Here is a 21,485-nt window from a genome sequence, read left to right on the forward strand (position 1 = left end):
GGTTGGGGTGGTGGAGTGGGTGGGAGGTGATGGATGCTGTGTGGTTGGGGTGGTGGAGTGGGTGGGAGGTGATGGATGCTGTGTGGTTGTGGTGTTGGAGTGGGGGGAGGTGATGGATGCTGTGTGGTTGGGGTGGTGGAGTGGGTGGGAGGTGATGATTCTGTGTGGTTGGGGTGGTGGAGTGGGTGGGAGGTGATGGATGCTGTGTGGTTGGGGTGGTGGAGTGGGTGGGAGGTGATGGATGCTGTGTGGTTGGGGGTGGTGGAGTGGGTTGGAGGTGATGGTTGCTGTGTGGTTGGGGTGGTGGTGTGGGTGGGAGGTGATGGATACTGTGGTTGGGGTGCTGGAGTGGGTGGGAAGTGATGGATGCTGTGTCGTTGGGGGTGGTGGAGTGGGTGGGAGGTGATGGATGCTGTGTGGTTGGGGTGGTGGAGTGAGTGGGAGGTGATGGCTGCTGTGTGGTTGGGGGTGGTGGAGTGGGTGGGAGGTGATGGATGCTGTGTGGTTGGGGGTGGTGGAGTGGGTGGGAGGTGGATGTAGTGTGGGTGGGGTGGTGGCCTGGGTGGGAGGTGATGGATGTTGTATGGTTGGGGTGGAGTGGGTGGGAGGTGATGGATGCTGTGTGGTTGGGGTGGTGGAGTGGGTGGGAGGTGATGGATGTAGTGTGGGTGTGGTGGTGGAGTGGGTAGGAGGTGATGGATGCTGTGTGGTTGGGGTGGTGGAGTGGGTGGGAGGTGATGGATGCTGTGTGGTTGGGGTGGTGGAGTGGGTGGGAGGTGATGGATGTAGTGTGGGTGTGGTGGTGGAGTGGGTGGGAGGTGATGGATGCTGTGTGGTTGGGGTGGTGGAGTGGGTGGGAGGTGATGAATGTAGTGTGGTTGGGGTGGTGGAGTGGGTGGGAGGTGATGATTGTAGTGTGGCTGGGGTGGTGGAGTGGGTGGGAGGTGGATGTAGTGTGGGTGGGGTGGTGGAGTGGGTTGGAGGTGATGGTAATCATCCAGTTAGCATGGGGGTGGAAGGGAGACGGCTAAGGCGCTCAACTAGCATTTCCATCCTTCTTAGGTACGGCTTCGGCTTTACGAATCCGCCATCGTCTCGGAGGTACCTAACGAATGAACCCTTCCCTATTTATAGTAAACCAGAATTAAAAATTTGAAGCTGCCCGGATAGGCGTTTATAAGTTATAAACGAGACTGAAAAAATAAAGTAAACACTTTAAAGCATCCTTGAGGGATACCTAATTAGGCATACCCCAAGGGAGAACTGCTTAAGTAACTAATGTATTGGCATGTGCAACTGTGCTCTAGTCATTCTTACATAGATCATTCCAGGGTTCCTAAAATAGGTCTGACCATTTTAATAGCTACTTTTAATTGACCGCAAACATAGAACACAGGTGTAAATTTATTTAGATACAGGTACACAAGTACAATTATCATACATAGTGTACTATTATTACAATCAGTTATTATACAGCGCTGCATATATGGTGTAAATTACTTAGAATAACCCCCCAAAAAAGGTCAAAGTGACTTAGAAGACTGATCGTGTTATTGAATGTGTTGGTGCACATTTGTCAGTTTTGTGCTACAATTTGTTCATGATTGTAGCCATGTATAAACATAAGTAACCATTCTTACAGAATTCATTACCTTTGTAACTTGTGAACTCATTACTTTTGTACCTAGTTCAGCTATCAAAACTTTGGGGGCCCAGTCCCTGGACCCATTACGTACCTCTGTAATCTGTAAATACCTTTGTAACTTGTCATGATTGTGACCAGACCTACCTGGAGTTCATTACCTTTGTAAATTGTTTTATTTATTTATTTAGAAATTTTAGCATACATACAGAGGTACAAAAAAAAATACAGGTAAGAGCAGCATGCCAAAACCACTTATATGCATAGCATTACGGGCTGGCTTAAAATTAACTTAAGATTAACTAAGCATTGATGAAATCAGTGATAAGACATTATTGTAAACAGATAACTATAAAGCACAAATGAGTATTACAAAGACAGGTCATATGGTTGCATGCATTGCTGTACGTTCAGTCGAATGGAGTATTCTGTTAGGTAGTGTATTTAAAAAAATAACAAAGTTAGATTGGGTCCTAGGTTTAACATTTGTGTGATATAATTGTGAGTAACATATAGGATATACAATTTATAAGGTTCAGTTATTCAGTATTTATTTGGTTTTGAGTGAGTAAGTGATCTTTGAGAAGAGACTTGAATTTATAAACAGGTAGTGTTTCTTTTATATTTACAGGTAATGAATTCCAGATTTTAGGGCCTTTTATGTGCATTGAGTTTTTGCATAGCGTGAGATGGACACGAGGAACATCAAAGAGTGATCTGTGCCTTGTGTTATGGTCATGTGTTCTGTTGAGGTTGGCAAGGAGATGTTTGAGGGGAGGGTTAATATCAGAGTTAAGTGTTCTATGTATGTAATAGGTGCAGTAATAAGTATGGATGTTTTGTATGGTGAGTAGGTTGAGTGTTTTGAATATTGGTGGAGTGTGCTGCCTGTAGTGAGAATTTGTTATCATTCTAACTGCAGCCTTTTGTTGGGTAATTAGTGGTCTGAGATGGTTAATTGTTGTTGAGCCCCATGCACAAATTCCATAGGTGAGATAGGGGTAAATAAGAGAGTGATAAAGGGCCAGGAGGGCTGACTGTGGAACATAGTACCGTATCTTCGATAGTATGCCTACAGTCTTGGAAATTTTCTTAGAAATTTGTTGTATATGTGTATGAAATTTGAGTATTATCAAGGTGGATTCCTAAGAATTTTCCCTCTGTTAGCTTTGTGATAGGTGATCTGTTTATCGTTATGTTAAGAGGTACATCTGTAGCTCTGTTACCAAACTGAGTTCATTACCTCTGTAACTTGCTCAGCTATCAAAACTTTGGAGTCCAGTCCCTGGACCAATTATGTACCTCTGTAATCTTTTGACTACCGCCCACAGGATGGCTATGGGGTGCATAATAAACATTAAACTAACTAACTGTGCAGAAAATTTTAAAATTTTCCTCGTTAAATATTCAAATTTATCTCTTTTGAATGGTTTTCATCGTTAATGTCAGACGTATCTTACGTACAAGATAGTATATAGTAACTAGGCTGTGCAAATTCAAATTTACTAATATTCTAACAGTTAAAAAACTTAGCATCATTGGATTCTGTGATATCTCGAGAATACTTCTTCGGGTCGGCTTCAAACTTTGAGCATTAATGTCTCAACTGAAGCTTTAGTGCCCCTCAAGGAAGGTTCCTTGATGCTGGTGAGGGGCTCTTGATCTAGGGAACTGGATCTGTGCTCCAGTTCCCAGAGTTAAACCTGAATACCTTCCATCCCTCCCCCAAGCACTGTATAATCCTATGGGTTTAGTGCTTCCCCCTTGATTATAATAATAATAATGAAGCTTTAGTGTTTTAATGGTCTTTGTTCAATTCAATTCAATTCAAAGTTTATTCTCTATAAGGATTACAGTGCTGAGTTTACAGAATTTGGTTATTGTGTGGTTTACATGTAGTAAAATAATGATTACAGAGTGTGCCACTAGAACACCTAGCATGGCTAGGCATTTCGGGCAGACTTAGTTTAATTCTTAATTTTAAAATATTACAAATTATGAGGTAAGTTGGTATTATGGCTAAGTGACTAAATACTAGTTTGTGAGTTTAGCAATGTGAATGCTTTTGTTTTGGCACAATACCTAGTTTCAGTATTGAGTATCACAGGCCAACTTATGACTAGTTAGGATTCATTATTTTAAGATTGAGATTGATATTTCTGTTTATGGTCAAATGGGTGAGTGAGTGTAAGTGTGAACCACCAGGTGGTATTCGTGTAATTAGTTGACAGGGTGTATCAGGGAGATAAGATGTTTTCTAATGGTAGTTTTGAAGGTGATGAATGTGTTTACCTGGAGAGAGTTCCGGGGGTCAACGCCCCCGCGGCCCGGTCTGTGACCAGGCCTCCTGGTGGATCCAGTGTCTGCAGTTCTAGATTATTCAGGGAGGGTGTTCCAGATTTTAGGGCCTTTGACATACATTGAATTTTTGTAAAGGTTTAGTCGAACACGGGGAATGTCATAGAGATGTTTGTGTCTGGTGTTATGCCTGTGGGTTCTGTCACAACTATCAAGAAAGCGTTTTAGGTCAAGGTTAATATTGGAATTTAAGGTCCTGTAGATGTAGACTGCACAGTAGTAACCTGGAGTTTACCTGGAGAGAGTTCTGGGGGTCAACGCCCCCGCGACCCGGTCTGTGACTAGGCCTCCTGGTGGATCAGAGCCTGATCAACCAGGCTGTTACTGCTGGCTGCACGCAAACCAACGTACGAGCCACAGCCCGGCTGGTCAGGAACCGACTTTAGGTGCTTGTCCAGTGCCAGCTTGAAGACTGCCAGGGGTCTGTTGGTAATCCCCCTTATGTATGCTGGGAGGCAGTTGAACAGTCTCGGGCCCCTGACACTTAATGTATGGTCTCTTAACGTGCTAGTGACACCCCTGCTTTTCATTGGGGGGATGTTGCATCGTCTGCCAAGTCTTTTGCTTTCGTAGTGAGTGATTTTCGTGTGCAAGTTCGGTACTACAAGGTCCTAAATGCACTAGAAGACAAAAAGAATGCAGATGTAATATATACAGACTTTGCAAAAGCCTTCGACAAGTGTGACCATGGCGTAATAGCGCACAAAATGCGCGCTAAAGGAATAACAGGAAAAGTCGGTCGATGGATCTATAATTTCCTCACTAACAGAACAGAGAGAGTAGTCGTCAACAGAGTAAAGTCCGAGGCAGCTACGGTGAAAAGCTCTGTTCCACAAGGCACAGTACTAGCTCCCATCTTGTTCCTCATCCTCATATCCGACATAGACAAGGATGTCAGCCACAGCACCGTGTCTTCCTTTGCAGATGACACCCGAATCTGCATGACAGTGTCTTCCATTGCAGACACTGCAAGGCTCCAGGCGGACATCAACCAAATCTTTCAGTGGGCTGCAGAAAACAATATGAAGTTCAACGATGAGAAATTTCAATTACTCAGATATGGTAAACATGAGGAAATTAAATCTTCATCAGAGTACAAAACAAATTCTGGCCACAAAATAGAGCGAAACACCAACGTCAAAGACCTGGGAGTGATTATGTCGGAGGATCTCACCTTCAAGGACCATAACATTGTATCAATCGCATCTGCTAGAAAAATGACAGGATGGATAATGAGAACCTTCAAAACTAGGGAGGCCAAGCCCATGATGACACTCTTCAGGTCACTTGTTCTATCTAGGCTGGAATATTGCTGCACTCTAACAGCACCTTTCAAGGCAGGTGAAATTGCCGACCTAGAAAATGTACAGAGAACTTTCACGGCGCGCATAACGGAGATAAAACACCTCAATTTTTGGGAGCGCTTGAGGTTTCTAAACCTGTATTCCCTGGAACGCAGGAGGGAGAGATACATGATTATATACACCTGGAAAATCCTAGAGGGACTAGTACCGAACTTGCACACGAAAATCACTCACTACGAAAGCAAAAGACTTGGCAGACGATGCACCATCCCCCCAATGAAAAGCAGGGGTGTCACTAGCACGTTAAGAGACCATACAATAAGTGTCAGGGGCCCGAGACTGTTCAACTGCCTCCCAGCACACATAAGGGGGATTACCAACAGACCCCTGGCAGTCTTCAAGCTGGCACTGGACAAGCACCTAAAGTCAGTTCCTGATCAGCCGGGCTGTGGCTCGTACGTTGGTTTGCGTGCAGCCAGCAGCAACAGCCTGGTTGATCAGGCGCTGATCCACCAGGAGGCCTGGTCACAGACCGGGCCACGGGGGCGTTGACCCCCGAAACTCTCTCCAGGTAAACTCCAGGTCCAGGTAAACTAGTCCCTCTAGGATTTTCCAGGTGTATATAATCATGTATCTCTCCCGCCTTCGTTCCAGGGAATACAGGTTTAGGAACCTCAAGCGCTCCCAGTAATTGAGGTGTTTTATCTCCGTTATGCGCGCCGTGAAGGTTCTCTGTACATTTTCTAGGTCAGCAATTTCACCTGCCTTGAAAGGTGCTGTTAGTGTGCAGCAATGTTCCAGCCTAGATAGAACAAGCGACCTGAAGAGTGTCATCATGGGCTTGGCATCCCTAGTTTTGAAGGTTCTCATTATCCATCCTGTCATTTTTCTAACATGCAATTGATACAATGTTATGGTCCTTGAAGGTGAGATCCTCCGACATGACCACTCCCAGGTCTTTGACGTTGGTTTTTCGCTCTATTTTGTGGAAGAAATTTGTTTTGTACTCTGATGAAGTTTTGATTTCCTCATGTTTACCATATCGGAGTAATTGAATTTTCTCATCGTTGAACTTCATATTGTTTTCTGCAGCCCATTGAAAGATTTGGTTGATGTCTGCCTGGATCCTTGCAGTGTCTGGAATGGAAGACACTGTCATGCAGATTCGGGTGTCATCTGCAAAGGAAGACACGGTGCTGTGGCTGACATCCTTGTCTATGTCAGATATGAGGATGAGAAACAAGATGGGAGCGAGTACTGTGCCTTGTGGAACAGAGCTTTTCACTGTAGCCGCCTCAGACTTTACTCTGTTGACTACTATTCTTTGTGTTCTGTGAGGAAATTATAGATACATCTACCAACCTTTCCTGTTATTCCTTTAGCACGCATTTTGTGCGCTATTACGCCATGGTCACACTTATCGAAGGCTTTTGCAAAGTCTGTATATGTTACATCTGCAATTTTTTTGTCTTCTAGTGCATCTAGGACCTTGTTGTAGTGATCCAATAGTTGAGACAGACAGGAGCGACCTGTTCTAAACCCATGTTGCCCTGGGTTGTGTAATTGATGGGTTTCTAGATGGGTGGCGATTTTGCTTCTTAGGACCCTTTCAAAGATTTTTGTTATGGGATGTTAGTGCTATCGGTCTGTAGTTCTTTGCTATTGCTTTACTGCCCCCTTTGTGGAGTGGGGCTATATCTGTTGTTTTTAGTAACTGTGGGACGACCCCTGTGTCCATGCTCCCTCTCCATAGGATGGTAAAAGCTCGTGATAGGGGCTTCTTGCAGTTCTTGATGAACACGGAGTTCCACGAGTCTGGCCCTGGGGCAGAGTGCATGGGCATGTCATTTATCGCCTGTTCGAAGTCATTTGGCATCAGGATAACATCAGATAGGCTTGTGTTTACCAAATTCTGTGGCTCTCTCATAAAAAATTAATTTTGATCTTCGACTCTCAGCCTGGTTAGCGGCTTGCTAAAAACTGAGTGATATTGGGACTTGAGTGGCTCACTCATTTCCTTGCTGTCATCTGTGTAGGACCCATCTTGTTTAAGTAGGGGCCCAATACTGGATGTTGTTCTCAACTTTGATTTGGCATAAGAAAAGAAATACTTTAGGTTTCTTTCGATTTCATTTATGGCTTTTAGTTCTTCCCGCGATTCCTGACTCCTATAAGATTCCATTAGCTTAAGTTCGATGTTTGCTATTTCTCTGACTAGTGACTCCCTATGCATTTCCGATATATTGGCCTCTTTTAGCTGCTCTGTTATTCTTTTCCGTCGCCTGTAAAGGGGGCACCTGTCTCTTTCTATTTTACATCTACTACTACTTTTCCTTAAAGGAATAAGCCTTGAGCATATATCGAGTGCCACCGAGTTAATCTGTTCTAGGCATAAGTTGGGGTCTGTGTTGCTTAGTCTATCTTCCCAACTTATATCATTTAGGACTTGGTTTACTTGGTCCCACTTAATGTTCTTGTTATTGAAGTCTTGCTACTTCTATTTACACTTGCATCACACTACACATGCATGTACACGTTTATGTATACACACTCCTCTGACTTTTCTTCGATTTTATCTTAATAGTTCTTGTTCTTATTACTTTTCCTTTCACATCCATGGGGAAGTGGAATAAGAATCTCTTCCATAAACCATACGTGTTGTAAAAGTCAACTGAAGTGCCGGGAGCAATGGGCAAGTAACTCCTTTTCCCGTATAGCCTACTAAAAAGAAAAAGAAGAAAACCGTCAAAGTGGGATGTTTGAATGTACGTGGTTGTAGTCTGAATAATAAAAAAGAGATGATTGCAAATGTTATGAATGAAAAGAAGCTGGATGTCCTGGCTGTAAGTAAAGCAAGTAGACGGGGGTAGGAGAGTTTCAGTGGGGAGAAATAAATGAGATTAGGTCAGGGGTTTCTAATAGAGTTAGAGCTAAGGAAGGGGTAGCAGTATGTTGAAGGATAAGTTATGACAAGAAAAGAAGAGATTTTGAGAAATGTTGAGTGAGTGTGTGGAGAATTTTGAACCAAGTGAGAGTACTTGTGGTTGGGGAGCTCAATGCTAAAATGAGTAAAAATGTTGTAGAGGGAGTAGCAGGTAAATTTGGGGTGCCAAGGGTTAATGAAAATGGGGAGCCTTTAATTGAACTATGTTCAGAAAGAGGTTTGGTAATAAGTAATACACATTTTATGAAAAAGAAGATAAATAAGTTTACAAGATGTAGCAGGTAATGAGAGTAGTTTGTTAGATTACGTATTGGTGGATGAAAGGTTGATGGGTAGTCTTCAGGATGTACATGTTTATAGAGGAGCAATGAATATATCGGATCATTATCTAGTTGTAGCTACAGTTAGAGTAAGAGGTGGATGGGACAAATGGAAAATGGCAACAGTAAGAGAGAGCGGTGAAAGTTTATAAACTAAGGGAAGAGGAAGTTAGGGTGAGATATAAGCAACTTTTGGCAGAAAGGTGAGCTAATGCAAGTATGGGTGGTGGGGGGGCTTGAAGAGGGATGGGATAGTTTTAAAAATGCAATATTAGAATGTGGGGCAGAAGTTTGCGACTATAGGAGGGTGGGTGCAAGAGGAAATAGAAATGATTGGTGGAATGATGAGATAAAAGGTGCAATAAAAGAGAAAAAGGTAGCTTATGAGAGGTTTTTTACAAAGCAGAAGTGATATAAGAAGGGAGAGTAAAAGATAGGTGAAGAGAGTGGTGAGAGAGTGCAAAAAGAGAGCAAATGATAGAGTGGGAGAGGCACTGTCAAGAAATTTTGCTGAGAATAAGAAAATATTTTGGAGGGAAATAAACAAGTTAGGAAAGCCTAGGGAATGAATGGATTTGTCAGTTAAAAACAGAGTAAGATATTTAGTAGATGGGGAGCTGAAGGTATTGGGTAGATGGCAGAAATATTTTGAGGAACTTTTAAATGTCGATGAAGAAAGGAAGGCAGTAATTTCATGCACTGGCCAGGGAGGTATAACATCTTTTAGGAGTAAAGAAGATGCGAGTGTGGGGTAGGTGTGCAGTGGCTGGCGGCTTGTTCATGGGAACTGCAGAGCTGCAGTCCCCCTAGATGCTCACTGCCAGACATATGACTTCATCAACCTTATGCTAAAATAATTTGCAGCTGACAAATAAATTACAGGAGAAATATGTTGTATGTTGTTTTCAGGGTATTATAAGTGAATTTTTAATATTTTTGTTGAAACGAGATAAATTATTAAAAATAGAAGTTTGATGCGGTACGATAGTATAGGTATTACTGGTATTACGAGCTGCCAATGGAGGTGTGTGAGGCATTATAGAATGAAAGTGGATAAAGCAGCTGAAACTGATGGGATAATGACAGAAATGTTAAAAGCAGGGGGAGATATAGTGTTGGAGTGGTTGGTATTTCTGTTTAATAAATGAATGAAAGAGGGGAAAGTAATAAGGGATTGGCAGAGTATATAATTCCTTTATATAAAGGGAAGGGGACAAGAGAGATTGTAAAAGTTATAGGGGAATAAGTTTACTGAGTGTACCAGGTAAAGTGTATGGTAGGGTTATTATTGAAATAATTAAGAGTACGACAGAGAGTAGGAGGCTTTAGAATGGGTAGGGGATGTGTAGATCAGGTGCTTACATTGAAGCATGTATGTGAACAGTATTTAGATAAAGGTAGGGAAGTTTTCATTGCATTTATGGATTTAGAAAAGGCATATGATAGTGGATAGGGAAGCAATGTGGCAGATGTTGCAAGTTTATGGAGTAGGTAGTAAGTTACTAAATGCTGTAAAGAATTTGTATGAGGATAGGGAGGCTCAGGTAGGGTGTGTAGGAGAGAGGGAGATTACTTCCCAGTAAAAGTATGTCTTAGACAGGGATGGGTAATGTCACCATGATTGTTTATCATATAGATGGAGTTGTAAAAGAAGTAAATGCTAGGGTGTTGGGGAAAGGGGTGAGATTAAATTATAGGGAATCAAATACAAAATGGGAGTTGACAGTTACTTTTTGCTCATGATACTGTGCTTATGGGGGATTCAAAAAAAAGTTGCAAAGGTTAGTGGACGAGTTTGGGAGGGTGTGTAAAGGTAGAAAGTTGAAAGTGAACATAGATAAAAGTAAGGTGATGAGGATATCAAACGATTTAGATGAAGAATGGATATCATGTTGGAGGGAGGGAGTATGGAAGAAGTGAATGTTTTCAGATATTGAGGGGTTGACTTGTCATTGGATGGGTTTATGAAGGATGAGGTTAACCAAACAATTGATGAAGAAAAAAAGGCATTGAGGCATCTGTGGAGACAAAACGTTATCCATGGAGGCAAAGAAGGGAATGTACGAGAGTATTGTGGTACTAACACTCTTATATGGGTATGAAGTGTGGGTTGTAAATGCTGCAGCGAGGAGGTGGCTGGAGGCAGTGGAGATGGCAGTGTGTGGTGTAAATATTATGCGGAGAATTTGTAGTGTGGAAATTAGGTGTGGATTTACTAAAAGTATTAGTCGGAGGGCTGAAGAGGGGTTGTTGAGGTGGTTTGGTCATTTAGAGAGAATGGAACAAAGTAGAATGACTTGGAGAGTGTATAAATCTGTAGTGGAAGGAAGGCGGGGTAGGAGTCGTCTCCAAAAAAGGTTGGAGGGAGGGAGTAAAGGAGGTTTTGTGTGTGAGGGGCTTGGACTTCCAGCAAGCGTGCGTGAACATGTTAGATAGGAGCAGGTAGAGACAAATGGTTTTTATGACTTGACGTGCTGTGGGAGTGTGAGCAAGGTAACATTTATGAAGGGATTCAGGTAAACCAGCAAGCTTGACTTGAGTCCTGTAGGTGGGAAGTACAGCATTTGCACTCTGCAGGAGTGTTGATGTTGTAGTTTATTAACTATAATGTAGACACATCTCTGGCAAGGCAGTGATAGAGTGGATGATGATGAGTTTTTTTTTCGGGTCACCCTGCCTTGGTGGGAAACTGCCAGTGTGTTAATAAATAAAAAAAAAATTGTGTATATTTGTATGTGTGTGTGTGTTCTGCATTGCTCAGCCCCTTCTTTAAAGGCCTCCTAACTGTTACAATGCTCAAATAAACTTTGAATACATTCTAACTTCTCATTTATCCATCCTGCATACATTTTGTGAACAAAGATTTATTTGCTTGTTCACGAAATGGGTTCCTTGTTTTGGCGAGGCCATATGACCAAAGTATCTTGCACGTGAATTCATCCTTGGTGATAAATGAATATCCTTCCTATTAAGATTACCCAATATCAAATAATCCTTCAGTGGGGGTCTTGATAATGAAGGGCACTTTATCAGAAGAATTGGAGCAACCCTCCCCTAATATCAAACCTGATTACTGCCAACCCTTCCTGTTTCCAAGGAACTTTATGGGTTTAGTGCTTCCTCATTAATATATAATAATGTACACAATATATCTATAGGAGGAAAAATAAAATGAGCATGTTATAAATTTACTATCATTATTATCATATGTACAAAAATATGAAGGCAAAACTTTGCATCAAAAGCAATTAGATTTTGTATTGACACAATTAAAATTGCCTTATTCAAAGATTCCTCAATACAAACATACATTTGTGTTGAATGTTGGTTCTGATTGTCTCCAAAATCTTTTACATTATTTGAGCTCTTACCATCAAAGATAAATTCCCAGATCTTTTTACAATACAGTACTCACATATAAAATCATTTAAATAATTTACAGTAGATTTACATAATTACCATCAAGATGACATCAGTAGATAGTGGCTTAATTCCACCCATAAATCAGGAAAATAGTATATAAAGCAAAAAAAATTGCTTTACAATTGATACCTTGTAAGTGAAGTGGACTTTACATATATTATGTTGGCATTATTTTTCTTGCTGATACTTACACTGTCATTAATATGGTAATTTTATCTCAATATCATCTTATAAAATTAAGCAGTTACACATATCCAGGTATTACATAAACATTGGTTTACAGTTTTCAAAATAGTATTACATAAATAGCAGTTATACAGCATCATCCAAGCACAGTTTATCCCTGGCATTAGGATGGGCAATCACTTCTGCACAATCCTTTTTTAAAAATATGCATAATGAACTCGTTTCTTATGAAATCGCAAACTCGTGAAGAAGTGAATACTATTTTTTCTCGTTTATATTCTAAGAGAAAAATGGCATTAATGAGTGTGAACACAAGATTTAACACACAAATTTTAATTGTGTTGCTATTATACAACTTAATAATTATACTTGAGGACTATTTTCATCAATGTACTAAACAAGTGAAGGGGGTACATCAGTACTGCTACACAATACAACAGAAAATCATAAAGTTATTTCAATATGTGAATTTTAGATTGCACTCTACAATGATTACATATATATAGATCACTGTATATGTAATTTTAATGGGACTATGAGGTAAGCAAGAAATATTAACTGTAGGAAATAATTTGTACATCAGAACAAAAGAGTAACAATATCTTAAGTTATGGCCACATTACTGTACTTTATCCCACAATGGGTAGTCATGGGAGAAATTTGTTAGGAAATACAAAAGTTTTACTTTGTTTCATTAATAACTGTGTTAATATTTTCATCTAAAGATACAGATTGGATGTTATTCTTAATTTCTCCTGATGCCCAGTAAACATTATGTACAGTGAAAATGTCCGGAGGCCATGTAATTCTTGAATAAACGTTACAAGTACACATACTAGTAAAGATGATTATGATTTGAAAAAAAGGACATACACAGATTTCAAATATTTCCATACTGAGGAAAAATATCTCCCAGAACTGTAGTGAGCATTTATGTCACTGTAAGAAAAGACTAGTGCTGACAATAGCATTCAAATAATTTTTTTCTTTTACCAAAGTATAGCAAGGATACCTTGCATACAGAAAAAACTAATACGTAATTTGTCAACCACACTATTATTAATAAATTACTATGCTGTAAATTAATTCTGTAAATTAATTTGTGACTAATAACCTAACCAAATTCTACACCAGATACTTGTATAAGCTAGTCATACATATATTAACTGTGCTTAAAGCATATTTATTTTCAAACATGAAGCTGCCACAGTACTTTTACAGTTCAAAATTTTATATAAGGCAGCACAAATGAGCCAAGAATACATGTAATAATTACAACATATTTTTCAGTATTGTAATCACATTTATATTAATGTTAAAACAATGAATTAGGCACAAGCTAAGACACTTGGCATAGATATTACTGGTATATGATGACCCCTTGAATTTAAGATTACTCTTTCTCTCTTGCACGCACGCGCTATCTCTCTCTTCTCTCTCTCTCCTCTCTGTCTCTCTCTCTCTCTCTCTGTCTGTCTCTCTCTCTGTCTATCTGTCTCTCTCTCTCTCTCTGTCTCTCTCTCACACACACACACACCATGGTAGTCCTGAAACATGGAAAGCCAAGATGATGGATGTGGTACTGGAAAACCTCATGCATCAACATGTTAGAGACACTACCAGAGAGAGAGGTAGGTGAGAATGACCCAGCAAGACTGGACCTAGTATTCATCTTGAGTAGTTTGGACATCGAGGATATCGCATACGAAAGGCCCTTTGGAGCTAGTAATCATCTGGTTCTGTGCTTTGATTACATAGTTGAGCTACAAGTGGAGAGGGTAGCAGGAATAGGATGGGTAAACCAAACTACGAAAGGGAGGACTACACAGGCATGAGGAACTTCATGCAAGACATTCAGTTGGAGAGAGAATTGGCAGGAAAACCAGTAAAAGAAATGGTGGACTGTGACAACAAAATGCAAGGAGGAAGAGGAGAGGTTTGTTCCCAAGGGAAACAGAAATAATGGGAAGACCAGAACGAGTCCTTGGTTCACCTAAAGTTGTAGGGAGGCAAAAACTTAAGTGCACTAGAGAATGGAAAAAGTACAGAAGACAAAGGACCCAGGAAAATAGACATCAGCTGAAGAGCCAGAAATGAATATGAACAGATAAGGTGGGAAGCTCAGCAACATGAAAATGACACAGCATCAAAAGTCAAGTCTGACCCGAAGCTGCTGTATAGCCACACCAAGAGGAAAACAACAGTCAAGGACCAGTTAATCAGGCTGAGGAAGGAAGGTGGGGAGTTCACCAGAAATGACCAAGAGGTAGTGAGGAGCTCAACATGAGATTTAAAGAAGTATTTACAGTGGAGAGAGGAAGGATTCCAGGAATTCAGAGTAGGGAGGTACACCAACAAGTGCTGAATGAAATACACACAACTGAGGAGGTGAAGAAACTGCTATGTGAACTTGATACCTCAAAGGCGGTGGGACCAGACAACATCTCTCTGTGGGTCCTTAGAGAGGGAGCAGTAATGCTGAGTGTGCCACTAACAAAAGTCTTCAACACATCCAGTGAAACTGGGCAACTACCTGAGGTATGGAAGATGGGAAATGTAGTCCCAATTTTTAAGAAAGGAGACAGACATGAGGCATTAAACTACAGATCTGTGTCACTGACATGTATAGTATGCAAAGTCATGGAGATCATCAGGAGGAGAGTGGTGGAGCACCTAGAAAGACAAAAGCTTATAAACGACAACCAGCATGGTTTCAGAAGGAAAATCATGTGTCACAAACTTGCTGGAGTTTTATGACAAGGTAACAGAAGTAAGACACAAGAGAGAGGGGTGGATAGATTGCAAGAAGGCCTTCGACATAGTTCCACACAAGAGGTTAATGCAAAAGCTAGAGAATCATGCACGCATAACAGGAAAGGCATTGCAATGGATCAGAGAATATCTGACAGGGAAGCAACAACGAGTCATGGTATGTGACGAGGTGTCAGAGTGGGTGCCTGTGACAAGTGGGGTTCCACAGGAGTCAGTCCTAGGACCTGTGCTGTTTTTTGTATATGTGAATGACATAATGGAAGGGATAGACTCAGAAGTGTCCCTGTTTGCAGATGATGTGAAGTTAATGAGGAGAATTAAATCGGCTGAGGATCAGGCAGGACCACAAAGAGACCTGGACAGGCTACAAGCCTGGTCCAGCAACTGGCTCCCTGAATTTAACCCCGCCAAATGCAAAGCCATGAAGATCGGGGAAAGGCAAAGAAGACCACAGGGAGAGTATAGTCTAGGTGGCCAAAGACTGCAAACCTCACTCGAGGAAAAAGATCTTGGGGTTATTATAATACCGAGCACATCTCCTGAGGCGCATATCACTCAGATAACTGCTGCAGCATACGGGCATCTCGCAAACCTAAGAATAGCATTCTGATACCTCGGTAAGGAATCGTCCAAGACTCTGTACACCGTGTACATCAGGCCTATACTGGAGTATGCAGCACTAGTCTGGAATCCACACCTGGTCAAGCACATCAAGAAATTAGAGAAAGTGCAAAGGTTTGCAACAAGAGTAGTTCCAGAGCTAAGGGGATTGTCCTATGAAGAAAGGTTAAGAGAAATCGGCCTGATGACACTGGAGGGCAGGAGGGTCAGGGGAGACATGATAATGACATAAAATACTGCAAGGAATTGACAAGGTGGACAAAGACAGGATGTCACAGAAATGGGTCACAGAAACAAGGGGTCACAATTGGAAATTGAAGACTCCTATGAGTCAAAGGGATGTTAGGAAGTATGTATTTCTTCAGTCGTAGAGTTGTCAGGAAGTAGAACAGCCTAGGAAGTGACGTAGTGGAGGCAGGAACCATACAGTTTTAAGATGAGGTTTGACAAATCTCATGGAGCAGGGAGAGAGAGAACCTAGTAGCAATCAGTGAAGAGGCAGGGCCAGGAGCTATGATTCAACCCCTGTAACCACAAATAGGCGAGTACATACGTACACACACACACACACACACACACACACACACACACACACACACACACACACACACACACATACATACATACATACATACATACATACATTCATTCATTCATTCAATCATTCACTGACTGTAATTATTAGCACTGCATTTGGCTCAAGCAGCAGGTGAGTAATGCTGGAGAGTAAAGGCTACCCTGAGATAGATACAGAGAGCAATAAATAATATATCTGCATCAACATCAGCAGTAGAATTATTTATTTTAACTAATGTTTGCAAAAGGATGAAACAAGATCACATACATATGACTAACTCAAAATAGTGCATAAAGAATAAATAAATATTAAAATTCTTATCAGAATGTATAGGCAAATCTGAGTGAAAGGATGAGCACTACTTCAGAGTCAAAATTAACCTGCTAACTTATAATATACTCCTTGGACAAAATATGTATGTACATACTCAATTAATGCAAATGATCACTGTATACTGAATTAGTTTAAAAATTATACTGTTACGTTTTGATGCCACTCCTTTCACTGTAAAACTGATTTTTCAATAAGTTTGATTTTAAATTCATTTCATTATGATGGCAAGTATTTTTTATTTTTGGGGGGATTGTTTTAAAGTATGTTCCATTGCAGGAAATTGTTATCCTTCAAACCAATTATATGAGTACAGGACTAGGAATTCAAAGATCACAGGAGACAAAATCTTCATCCTGCTATGGCAAAATCATCTATTAAAAAACTGAATTACTGTCTACAATTTTAATGGACATATAAGCATTTTGTATTGTACATTATTTTGAATAGTATGATAGCTTTGACAGTATTTCAGGATACAATAGTTGCAAAAGTCTGAGATGAGTATACCAAAGTAGTGTAGTATATGTATGTGGTACTGTAACACATACTGAATGTGTAATATGCATTGATTTACTGATCATGTTGAATTACACATTACTCTTAACACAAGGAGTTTCAAGCTTCTCCCTAGATATATTGTAAAGCTTTTCTGCAGCTGCCATATTTAGATTGCCAGTTCCTTAATAATATGCTGTTTAGCTTATTTCCATCTGATGTGAACTTTGCTTATACACATCTTTCTCTGTTCTTTGTCTTGTGTCACTTCAATATCAAGGTCACAAATTTCTCCTAAATTTTAAATTTAAATGTACCAGATACCTTTCTTTACCAGCCAAATAAGTTCACATTTCATAAGCATTTACCTAAGAAAAAATAATACACTGGGTTTTTACACAGGTCAGTAGTCATCATAACCACTTTGAACCTTAAATCTTTGATCCTCTCTTGGATGACATACACTGGATATAACTGACCAGTAGGTGAAGGAATAAATTGCTAAAATTTTGGATTTTTTTTTACAAATTTGTATAATAAATATCAGCCAGTAACAAGCAGTATACCTTAAAGTTGGAAGTATTAGTTCTGAACAAAAACTACTAATTTTAAGCTACATTAGCCCTTTCAGTGGCTGTCACGTAGAACTCTTTCATTTAGGCCAGGGTCCCTTACGTAGTCCTACATCATGAGCTCAGCTCACTCAGATAAGCTGTGAGTGGTAAATTTTGGCCTAGATATGAGAGAATGGGTGTGTGAGAGATAAGCATGCATGGTATAAAGAAAAATTATGCCCCATGTGGTGCATTATGGAAAAAGCAAAATTTTGATGTTTGGTTTAAAATAGACACAGTGGCATGGTGGCAAAAGCTCTCACTTCACACAGTGAAGGTTCAATTCCTGGCAAGGATTGAAACAATGGGCGCATTTCCTTACACCGGTTGTCTATGCTCACCCATCAGTAAAATGGGTACCTGGGTGTTAGTCGAATGGTGTAGGTCGCATCCCAGGACAAAATTAACCTAATTTGCCCGAAATGCTCTGCATAACAAGCGGTTTTTCTAAATAGTAGTACTATGTCACTGATGTCAGCTAGGCCTGTATACCTTGTACATGTACTTGTAGAAATAAAGGTATTATGATTAAGTTTTTTTTTACGGTTTTAGCCATTTCTTGGTATCATTTGATAGAATGGAAGACGTACTACTGAAAGAGATGATTTTGGTTGTTTTCATGAGTGGAAGTAGTTTGAAATAGGGCTCAAAGTAGCAGAAATGTTTGATTTTTGCTGATTTTCCTGAGGACAGGCAAAGCCCTTCCCCAATCTGTTTTATGGGTTTTTAATATATCTGATTCGGTTACAGAGATGTCGTAAACAACAACCAATCATCCTTGGTTCTATTTTATCTGGGAAATGGAGAAAATCGATGTTTCATTACGAATCAAAATGGAAGCAAGTATAATGTAGGAGAGGCCTGGGGATGTGACTAATGAACAGAGGAAATGTTTTAGTGTCAGGAATGTCTACATTATTTTGCACTATTTTTTAATTGTATAAAATTGGCCAAATTACCAATTTCTGTGAACTTTACAGGGTAGTTGTAATACTTGAATGGGCAGTTGCATGTGCTAAGTCAATAGAACAAAGGGCATACTAGCAAAATAACTAAGAATTTGGTCGAAAGGAGCAGTGGAATTGACGTAAATGGTAAAATTGCACCCAGACCTCTAGCTCTACACCTGCATAATTCCGTAAGGTTTCCATCAAATTTAGTACTTTTGGTGTCATTGCCTGCACGAAAAGCCTCTCTATAATTTCAGAGATAAAGAATTGTTTTAAAGTGAACACTGGGAACATATTAATTTTGGTGGTCTGAACAGTGAAAGGGTTAAATGATTACTATTCTTGATTGGAATTTTTTTAATCTTTCCTGACTATGTAATTTAATAAACTATAAATGTTATGCAAATAAAACTATTCAGGAAAGTGATCTGCATTACTGAAATTATCAAATATGATCAGCTTAACTGGTTAAGTTTTAGCTTAAATAATTTTTTTCATCTTTTGATCTAAATTTATTACATTTACAAGAGAATAAGTGATCCTTGAATATTTTTAGCAAGTAGGATGACAGTCCTATACAAAAACTGATTCAAGATTTTAAAGCATTGATAGTAAACTATTCATATTATTCACTATCAATCTACATTACCTGCAGCATAGTACAGAAGAAAGAAATCAAATGTAAGCTTTTTACTGTATTAATATCAGTTATAGATCTAAGTGTGATGTCAGCACACTTCTGGAAAGATGGAAATTGAAAAATGGTGAAAGTTTTCTTTGGGTTACCCTGCCGTGGTGGGAGAAGGCCATTAACAGACACGCACACACACATGCATACATTAATTACTAAATGTAAAAAGAACTAGATAAAGTTGGGATGTTTGAATGTGCATATGATAAGAAATGACTGTGAATGTTATAAATTTAAAAAAAAAACTGGTTGTCCTGATTCTAAGCAAAACAAAGCTGGGGAGAAATAAATGGGATGAGAGTTGGTGTATATGAGAGAAGGAAGGAAGGAAGGAGTAGCAGCAATGTTGAATGGTCAGTTATGGAAGGAAAAGTGGAAATACAAACGTATAAATTCAAGGATTATGTGGATTAAAAAAAGGGTTGAATACGAAAAGTGGGTTATACCTAGTGTTTATGACCTGCAGAAGAGAGGGGTGTAGAGGAAAGAGATTTTCGGAGATTTTAAATGATTAGTGAGTTTTGAACTTAGTGAAAAAGTAATTGTGTTGGGGGACCTGTATGCTGAAGTGGGAGAAACTGTTGTAGAGAGCATATTTAGTATGTAAGGTATGTGTGTGTGATTTTTTATATATATATATATATATATATATATATATATATATACATATACATATCTGATATAGAAAATCAGTATACAAGTAACATGTTACAAATGTACACCACATCTAGCCAATGTTTACACCTGATAACTAACAGCTTTCTGACATTGTCTATTATTTTACATATTAAGCAGATGACTTTTTTTTAACTTTCTTATCAATTATAAATTTCTAAAAGGAACTAAACCAAGATTTATTACATTTAGCATAGCCTACACACACACAAATTTTTCATAGAAATCACTGAAAATCATGTTAGGCGAAATATTTTCAGTTACAGATCTAAAGTTTTGGAAGGAATCACATATCACAAAAAATATTGCTGAATGGTAATTGATGCTTGTATCATTGGAGTAGGTAATACAAATAGTTTTTATACAGACTGGTACATTTTTAATCATCCAAAAAACCACAGTTGGGTAAAAGTATGAAAGGTGCATTGTTTCTTGCAGATGGTTCATGAATATGGACCGATACATTCTGTGGCACTATTCAATGACCACTCACACTCTTAAACAACACTCCATATTATCTATTACACAATAACATATTTCTATTCTCTCTAGTGCTACTTTTCAATCTTCTGTATGTTTGCTAAAGTAACTACTACTTTTTAAACATATTCAAATTTTTCAGTGCACAAGAACAGCATTTACTTTATTTCATTGACAGCCCAACCAACATTTTATAGTCTTGCAAAAAAAAAAAAAGATACAACTTTATTTTAGCACTTGGAGGTATAAAGTTGATCAGTGGTAGTGTGTCTGAGGAAGATGTACCATACTGTTCACCTATAGGAATGAGGCTGGACAGATACCTTTGTAAGTAATGAAAGCAGTTAGGACTATCTATCAAAACTTTGAGATACCATGCTATCTTCCTTATTTGGCCACTGTGTTTCTGGAACTTTCTTTTTAACAAACTAGCAAGTATTTTTGCCACTTAAATGTCTAAATACTTTGTTGTATTACAGTTTTGTGTTAGGTGAAGATTAGGAGGAGCCGGCATTAAGATTTGGACCCAGTGGGTCTGTTTGTGTCTAGGGCGCCCAGGGGGTCCGATTGTAGCAAAACAGTCTTCTCCTCCTGTGTTATTGATGTTGCCACTTCCTCGCTGTAAAGGCTGTCGTATACTGGGTTTTTGAAGGTGTTTGGCTGCAATAAAATAAAAAAAAGAGATAGTTAATTTTTTGCAACTATGTGTAGGCTTACTAAAGTGCAAAAAAATAAACATTATGTATCAATTACATGATGTAGCCTCTGACTTTTCACTGGATGTCTCTTACAGTACACTACTGTTCGACTGTTTCACAGTGACTATCCTTAAAGAAGGCACTTTGACTCTAGAGGAAGGTTCAGTTCCTTGATCCTGGTGTGGGGCTCTGGACCCAAGAAATTTTTTTTTGCTCATGTTGAACTTGATTACCTCTCATTCCCAAGGTGCCATAACCCTCCCCCCCCTCCTTATGGGTTTAGAGCTTCTACTAAATATTGTAAAACCTTCGTTTTTCTTGGACCAAACCTCATTACCTCCTAGCCAATGTATAACCCTTAAGGGTTTATGCTTTCCCATGAATATATAATGCCTGTAATAA

The 21,485-nt window shown here is 39.5% G+C and overlaps 1 protein-coding gene across 1 annotated transcript in view; it reads right to left on the reverse strand.

Moving 5' to 3' along the window:
• Window positions 1-11,748: 11,748 nt before the first annotated feature.
• Window positions 11,749-21,485, reverse strand: part of LOC138855255 (delta-like protein 4) — a 46,475-nt gene continuing 36,738 nt past the window's right edge. Inside the window, exon 7 of the mRNA XM_070103700.1 lies at window positions 11,749-21,045. Coding sequence (XP_069959801.1) covers window positions 20,899-21,045 — 147 coding nt within the window. The 3' untranslated portion in view covers window positions 11,749-20,898. The remainder of the gene's footprint in view (window positions 21,046-21,485) is intronic.

Source organism: Cherax quadricarinatus, chromosome 86, assembly GCF_038502225.1.
Source record: "Cherax quadricarinatus isolate ZL_2023a chromosome 86, ASM3850222v1, whole genome shotgun sequence".
NCBI classification, from domain to species: Eukaryota; Metazoa; Arthropoda; class Malacostraca; order Decapoda; family Parastacidae; genus Cherax; species Cherax quadricarinatus.